This window comes from Cotesia glomerata, linkage group LG2 (assembly GCF_020080835.1).
Source record: "Cotesia glomerata isolate CgM1 linkage group LG2, MPM_Cglom_v2.3, whole genome shotgun sequence".
Taxonomy (NCBI): domain Eukaryota; kingdom Metazoa; phylum Arthropoda; class Insecta; order Hymenoptera; family Braconidae; genus Cotesia; species Cotesia glomerata.
Genome location: NC_058159.1, coordinates 25,667,030 through 25,675,863, shown reverse-complemented (window position 1 = coordinate 25,675,863; position 8,834 = coordinate 25,667,030). Strand labels below are relative to the sequence as shown.

At 27.9% G+C, this 8,834-nt stretch overlaps 1 protein-coding gene across 1 annotated transcript in view; it reads left to right on the top strand.

Moving 5' to 3' along the window:
- Window positions 1-785: 785 nt before the first annotated feature.
- LOC123259931 (opioid-binding protein/cell adhesion molecule homolog) overlaps window positions 786-8,834 on the top strand; it is a 52,992-nt gene continuing 44,943 nt past the window's right edge. The window contains exon 1 of the mRNA XM_044720756.1: window positions 786-1,182. Within this exon, the coding sequence (XP_044576691.1) occupies window positions 1,131-1,182 (52 nt within the window). The 5' untranslated portion in view covers window positions 786-1,130. The remainder of the gene's footprint in view (window positions 1,183-8,834) is intronic.

Below are 8,834 nucleotides of genomic sequence, written 5' to 3'. Positions count from 1 at the left end.
TTTCTTATCGTTTTGTCGTAACTACATACTATATATACTTATACATATACATATACATACCATAATGAGAATAATGCTGCAAAATTCTAATAAAAAAATGATTTGATCATTAAACAAAGCTGCGTGATAGAATAATTAACAATGAATTCAGTTGTGCTCATTATAAAAAAAAATGATAAGCGAGGAAGAAGCTCAAAAATTCACCTGGCGTCAGACATAGTTTCTTATCAAAACCAAATAATCTAACAACAATGTTATCTTGTTTTTTACATACTGTTAGATTAAAAAATGTACGCTTATAATATAAATATTTATAAATTTATCAATAATGAAATAGAAATTCTAGGAAGTGACGCGTTAGTTATGACAATGACAAAGTATTGCAGAAATTTCAGTTAGTGATTCACACCAACATAAATAAATGTGATTTTTCGATCAATCAACTGCATAAACAAGTCTGCATAATAATAATAATTATTATTATTAATTACTCCAAAACATGAATCATAAAACAATATCAATGGCTTGTCTTCCTTATAATGAGACAAGTGAAAGTAATGAAGAAAAATCAATGCACACCATTAGAGACGATAATAATGACTGTTCTCTATAAAAAGTGAATTAATAATATATAATAAATAGTTATGTTAGTTATTATAATTTAAAGTGAGAGTGTGGGTGGCATACGCGGGTTCATAGCGCGCACCGGGTTGTGCGCAGGTCCCTGTAAAAAGTAAAGCCGAAGGCGCGATTTCTTCAGCTCTGCGGGGTTATACCGTTCGCGTCTCTCAGTTTGTATTAAGTCCTACCTCTAATCAGTCGTGATCATAATCGTGTATCTTCACCATAACGGCTTGGCAATTTGAAAACAAAAAAAAAATTTTATTAGTAAATAAAATAATTTTTTTTATTTAAATTTCTTCTCGGGGTTCAATCCCTCCGGTATTTAATTGACAGTTGTACGTAATTAATCCGTCCGGCGCGTAGTCGTGGTGATTTATTGAAATTCAACAAGAGTAATCTGTGGTGCAGGTGTTTATTAAAAATAAATATATTTTAATTAATCTTCAAGTTTTTTTTTTATCTCTTCAGAGACTATTTGTTTTTGTTTTTAAAAAACATTTTCAAAAATGTATTCTACGAGGATTGCTGCTTTTTTGGCTCTGCTTCTTGTCTGTCACGGTAAGATTTATTTATTTTTAATTTTATGGTACTTAAATTGAGAGACATTAGATCAATTTTAGAATTTTTACAAATATTAAGAAAAAAAAATTATAATACTAAAGTTAGCCGACATTTTTAATTTTTTGATTTTTTTTTAATAATTAAATTAAAACAAAAAAATATTTTTTTTTAATTGCACTGCCAGTTTTTAAAGTTTTTTACAAATGAAATTAAAAAAAAAATTTTTTGTAATTATTTTTTCAATAAAAAAAAATTCTGACACTAAAATTAGCAGACTAACTATTTTTTCATCTATTAAATTAGAGCTAAAAAAATATTTTTCAAAAATTGCACTCATCATTTTTCAAATTTTTTGTGGAATTTTTTTTTGTAATAAATTTTTAAATAAAAAAAAAATTTTAAAATTGTCAGAAATCTGCTAACTTGATTTCCATAAAATTCCACCAATAAAAATTGCAAAAAACTCCAAAAGCAATTTTTTTCTAATTTTCTATAACTAATTTATTTGTCAAACAAAATTAAAAAATGGAAAAGTGTCTCTTACTTTCAGTGTCATGAAATCTTTAATAAGTTTAGGACAGAAAAATAAATTTGGGAGCCTGAGTTCCGTATCGAATTATTTGAACTAGATAGAAGAAGTTGCCAAGACATTTCCTGCCTCAACAGTTAATTTTTTTTTTTATTTCTGACAATATGTATGTAGTATATCCGTTACTAAAAGATCAAAATATAAATATACATGGGTCACCAGTTACCCTGACTTAGCTTAACTTGTCATATACACGTATCCGTACGTAGTATGTAGCGATAAAAATGGTAATCTTTGTTATCTTTATAGCCCATCGATTTCAATGTAAATACATGTAAGTAGTGTACACAGTGTGTTATCCGGTTAAAAATATATATCACACACGATTTAATTCAATTTTCCACGACAATTGAATCGTTTATGACATAAGTTAGAGAGTCCGTGAATTTCATTGCGTACAGTACAAGTACATAATTATTATTTTTATTTTATTTTTACTGTCGGGTTTTATGTTTTTTCATAAACGTCCAATGACCTTTTACTTAACTTAAAGTTACATGTATTTATATTTATATTACTATGTAACCATTACATTATGTTGTGAACTGTAATTAACCATCGGAGAAAAGCTCGTGCACGGATAATGGGCGGATAAAGTACTATCTTACTCCACGGTTAATCCTTTAATATATGGAGTGCTGGATTATAATTTTTTGTTGTTACTCTAATCTTTATTTAACATCAACTCGGTTGTACAAAATGGGCGGTGACAATCCTTTTGTCCATTATCCATGCTCTTCAAGTTCATCTAATTAATTAGCTTCATCTCGAGGGATCATAATTATCATAATTAAATTACCGTATCAATAATTTTTCTTCCTCAGAATTTAATCACCATCTTTTGCCGTTCTTTTTATTGAAATTCACTCTATTGGAGATTCTGTATCATAAAATACAAAGATTATATTTAAATTTTTTTTATAAGATATCTTTCAAGATCAAAGACACGCCGAAGTTCAAAATCCGATAAAATAAATACACTGAATTTTTTAGCGCTATAAATAAATTTATATTTTCGGAGGATAGACCGAATAAATATTACCGGCAAATAAATTGTTTTACATATTTACAGGAAGCTTCCTAGATCTTAAAATAGCTATTTTGCTATAGATATTCTCTCTAGATATAGAAAATAAATTTTATGTTTTGCAGAATGTGGTATGATGCAACTAAATAATTTTTACTTTGTTTATTCTGTCCATCTAAATTCCAAACTAAAAATTGATAGCTTCAGCTTACATCATTTAACATATATTTTCAATGCTTTGAAACAATTCTTCCTTGAAAATTGAAAGAAAATATTGAAAGAGTTTATCTTTGAAAAGATTGTGAATAATACATCAGGTTTTTTTTTTTTTAATTTCCAATTTAAATAGGAAAAATGAACTTCATTTCACGCTAGAGTAACTTTAGTTAGCATAAATCTTCTGGTTGCTATGAAACTTTAAAAAAACTTGTTTACTCCAAAATTACAATTTCTAAAATCTTTACAAGATGAATACTCGATAATTTAGTCACTTTTAAATTAAATTCTATAAAATTTTTGGACGAAAGGTTTTGTATTATTCTTCATTTAAATAAATCTTTTCTTTCTTTATAGTAAAACAGCTGTAGAAAAAATAAAAATAATAATTCAATTAAAAGTTAGTCTTGAAATGTAAATCAAAATTATTGAATTGATAATCATTTTAAATTAAATGGATACTTATTTATTAATTTATTACTTTTTTTTTAAATTGGAAAAAACTTTTCAACTGCCAGATGGTATCTTTCCAGGTTTATTAATATAATAATAATAATAATAATTATTATTATTATTATTCATTAAAAAAAATAAATATAACTGTAGTTAAATAAAATGATAAAGAAAAAACAAAGACAAAAAAGAGCGCATTAGTGTCTGGTTTAAAAGTAAGATCTTTTGAGAAAAAACGTGAATCTGAAGGAAGAGATCAGTAATGGTAGTGATGGTCCGGTTGTACATCAGTGTATTAGCAAGAAGAACACGCGCTGGTCAACACACTGCACAGTGGTAATACATATTGGCGGTGCGTACGATTGTAGTCGGTAGCTGGTCCGTGAATACTCTCATTATGGGTGGTTAAGCCAAAGCTGAAGCTCAAGAGTTTCGGAATTGAGAATATAAGCTGGTATTGGTTCTGGAGAAAATAAGTAAGAGTGTGTCAGTGAAAAAGACTACCGGCGAGGGAGGAGAGGAACCAGGTGAAGCAGAATGAGAAGAGTAGTGTTATGTATAGTATTGCCAGGTAGAATGAAAACCGCGTGCGTTTACGTTTGAGTCTCATCCATTCTGGCTCTGGACAGATGGCCGGTAGGAACAAACCAACCAGCCTGCACACAACTGCTCGCCGTTTAGTTCGCTTTATACGTGTACACGCTGGACGATTCCTTTCCCTGTGTTTGTTATACTTGTTCAGCTTGTATGTTCGAGAATTCCTGGCACGATTCTCTCGACCGTTTGCATTAAAACGTAAAGAACCTTTGCCGCACTCTTCTACTGTTATGTGTTATATTATATTATATATTACTGCTGCTGCTGACGATTTCAAATGTGGGTGTTCCATTTTAAAATCCGTATAATAACCTCTTTTTTATACTTGACACGCATTTCACTTTTGCTACACATTTCTTATTTTTATTAATGTGTCGCAATTCTTTGTATTCTTGGAAGGTTTTTTTTCGAATTTTTAAAACTACGATTTATGGCTTATTATTCATATTTTTTTTAATAAATATCAATTTTTTATGAAGTTGACGTCTTTGCAATAATTTGATTGTTAAAAAATTTTTTAATTTTGGTTCTAAATTTCAAAGAACAAAAAAATTCAAGTAACTTTTTGAAGATTTAACTTTTTACAAATTTACTTCATTTTTTTTGTATCTCCGATTTTTTTATTAAAAATTTTCATAATTTATACTATTATTATTATCATACATGAAAAAACTTTATTTAGAATTTTTAAACTAAATTACAAATCTTTTATACAGTTATCTGTTACTTTTGTAATGTAAAAAAATTTTTCTTTCAAAACGTGTGAGGTAATTTTTCAACAAATAATTTAGTTGAATTCGGAGTAAAAACGTGACCAATTATACTAAGTATACCTTCCTTTAATCTCCAAATTTTAAAATTACAGGTCTATTCTTTCAACAAAAATTTTTTTGTCTTGAAAATTTCTATTCTTTAAAAAAAAATAAGTATAAAAAAAATTCTAAATCGTAAATTAATTAATCATAAAAAAATACATTTTCAAGATCAATTAAAAGATCAACAAAAAAAAACACACTTGTCTTCTCAACCCTAAAGCCTATAAACAGAAATTTCACAGTTTAATTATTTTTTTTCCGGTAATTTACTGTATTTTTTCTCCGCGACACCTGTTGATACAAGTTGAATGAAGGCTTTACACCTTTGTATTATACCGGTGGGACTATATAATGTGTTTAAGTTAATATTTAAAGACAGGGGGATTTAAAATGGACTTTCATTTGGATCGAGGGAGTATATATACCAGTATTATCCTCAATACTTCAATCGTGATTCGATGAGGCGTGAACTACCGCTGAATAATATATTATTCTAGTAAAAAAATTTTTGGGGGCTTTATTACTCAGTACACGAGGCATGTGCTGAATTATGGATATACAGCGTTCGTCCAAACATGAACCGTCTATAACTCGATATTATATTCAGCATAGCATCATATCGATACGAGCTTCATACACCTACAATTTGCCGGCTGGATGAACGGTGTGAATTACCATGGAAAGGAATCGAACGGATCGGTGGGTTAGCGGTTGACGGATGATGGATCATTGGTTGGTTTATTACTGCTCTTCACATCACTACAATAGCGTACATCAGCGTATCTTGTGTCTACAAAAGAAAGTATAATTATCATAGCCCCTAATAATAATTAAATAAAAAATACTCGTTATTTTTTTTTAAGGAAAAATTATAATAATAAAATTAATAATGATGAGCCTTACAATAACTCTGAAATCTTTAATATCACGCTCAATTGTCAATTAAAAATTTTGGTCGGTCACTGATCAACGATCTTGATTACTTGAATAAAAAAAAAAAAAAAAAAAAAAACGAGAAAATATTATTTTGCTCTCGTTTAATCATTAACTCTAATCATTATTCCGATAAAAAAAACCTCGCCTATCTAAATATATATTATTAGTTTAAAATTCTTGGCGTGTAGTCTCGGTCTTATCAATAATAGCGTAACAGGTATGAGCCGTATTATCGACTGTATAGTAAACTACAGTACCCCAGAATGTAAAATAACAACAAGAACTAACAACGTGCCGCGCGCCAAAGTGATTGCGTCATTTCTATCCGCGGGAAAAAAGAAGAAAAAAAAAACTATAAACCCATACCCATACCATGAGTACCTAGTTACCAGTAGTAGTGTAATTAAGCAATTGAGCGTCGTTTATTGGTCTAGAGACTTAACACTACATTATCATTATTGTATTGTATACGTATATGTATATAATACTAATACTGGAATGTTATATTAGTGTTACCGTTAATGTATTTAAAAACCCGCATGAGAAAAACTTTCCGACACGCTTCAATATTCATTTCACCTTTCATTTCATTTATTTATATTTATACTTTATGTATGTATACCTATTATTTTCTCTTTAGCTTTAGCTGAAAACACTTAACAGTACAAACACATTTATGTTAAGAAGTTTATTTAATACATTTTATTTCCCAGGGGTAATTTATATCGGTGTAAAGGGAAAATATAAATTAAGTTAATATAACTTGTATGTATATTTATCATTTTAGTAATTCGATACTTTTTTACAAAAATTTATTAAAAGTTTCGAGTTTTTCATTCATTTTTATCCACTTTGTTCGGTTTGTTTGATGTACTAGCTTATCGTGAATCCGAGATAATCTTTACTGATTTATGTCTTTATTTTTATTGAAATTAAAACTTATTGAGTAATTCGCAATTTGAATAAATAGAAAATTGTGTAATGTATAACTGTAGTTTGTTTTATTTTTTTTTTTTTTTCATCATCATCCCAGGTCACTCGGTCATACTCTCGTTATATGTATAGTATGTAATAATAATAACAGTCCAGAGAATCGAGACATCGTACTTACTATACGCTCAATGTGACTAATCTTGTCACTCGGGAAAATTAGTGCCAATTTGTTTAAACTTTAAATAGTAATAATAATTATTATTGTGATAATTACAAAGGTTATCATTAATTACTTTCACCTATAAAGAATATTATCAGAAAAATTTTAATTGCCGAGATATTAAAATTATGCAATGAGAAGCTTTTTTTTTTTTTTTTTGAAGATTAGTCTTTGACAGATAGCTTTTTCAACAATTTCTCTGGTGCGCTCACATCAGTGTAAGATTTAGATAGTACCCAGGATTACAAATTGTGAAACGAAACCGTCGTGCATTGTGTAACATATAAACTTCCGGTCCGTTTTTATTCTTTATTATTTAAAAAAAGCATAAATATAAATCTAGTTACCCTGACCCAAATTTTGCTTTTTTCTGTCACAATTTATGGTCATTTTTAAAATTGAATTAAATTTAATTTATTGACTCAGCTCCAATAACAATCCACCCACTGACCAGACGCCTCTATATTTATCATCACCATTATCCTATTTCCGAGGCGTATTTCTACTCAAGTCCATATAAATATTCTATAATAATAAAAAAAGAAACAATAAAATTGTCTATTAGCGTAATAAAATTAAAATATCTTTGCATAGATCATTTGTGTGCGTTGAATAGTAATTATCTGATTTTTTTATTTCTGGTGGCTATTGACATGGGCGACAGTTTATTGACGTTGAAATATGTCCGACACATGATTGACAATAATTTAGACATTTATTCCCATTTTAATAATTAGATTGTGGTTATATGATCACTGTATCATATTTTGCAATAGCATCATATAAAATTTATCAAAGATTCTGATCGGAAGTTAATCAAAACATTAGATTTTTATGTAATTGCAAAATATTATCTATCAACGTTTTTTTTGTATTCTTTAATGTTATTTTAAATATTTTTTTTAAATGATTAATGAACTATTGAAATAAAATGCCATTTTTTGCAATAGCCGCTCTGGTATGTTAATTTTATCACTTTTTGTGCAAAATGATAATTTTTATTTGAAATTAATAGTAGTTTTTTAAACACTGATAGAAAAATTAACTTGACCTAAGAACAAAAAATCTTGAACCAAGTAAACTTTACTTTATATCTTCTTATTTGAATAATATTCTATATTTTATATATTTTAAAGTTCCTCAAATAAAATTTAATAAAAGTAATGGAATTTATTAAATTACATAAATAAATTTAAAATCGAAAGTTTTACTTTAAATTTTAATTAAAATTAATTTACACTGAAAAAAAAATTAACTAGATTTAAGAGAAAAATTCTTGAATCAAGTAAAATTTATTCAAACCAGTAAAAATTTTTTTGCTTGAATCAAATTATTTTTATTAGTCAATTAAATTAAATACTGATTTTAATTCAACGAAAGCAAAAAATCAGAAGAGCTATTATAAAAAAAAAAAAAATTCAACATAGATAATTTTAAACGCCTAAGACTTTTAAAAATAATTATTAACTAAAAATAAAAGAACAAGTCATGATATTTATTCCTAAAAGTACAATCTTAAACAACAACATTAAAATGCTAGCTAGATTCGTACTTCAACGACCATTATTAAGATGTAGAAACAATACTTACAGATGACCTTTACATCGGGATAAAAAGTAAAATAAACAACAATGTGTACAAACATACAATGATTGGTGTTATAGACTAGTTGATCCGCGTTACGTGGCTCAAGCAACCGATAATTTTCCCGTGTTCTCACTATGCAATCTTTCTTGACTATGACGGGCAAATTGATAAATGCGGGCACCGTTGTCGGCAATAAAACAAGCTCGTGAACAGGAAACTCGGAACATTTCATTGAACGACACAAATTCCGAAGCCATGAATATGAATAAATTAAAA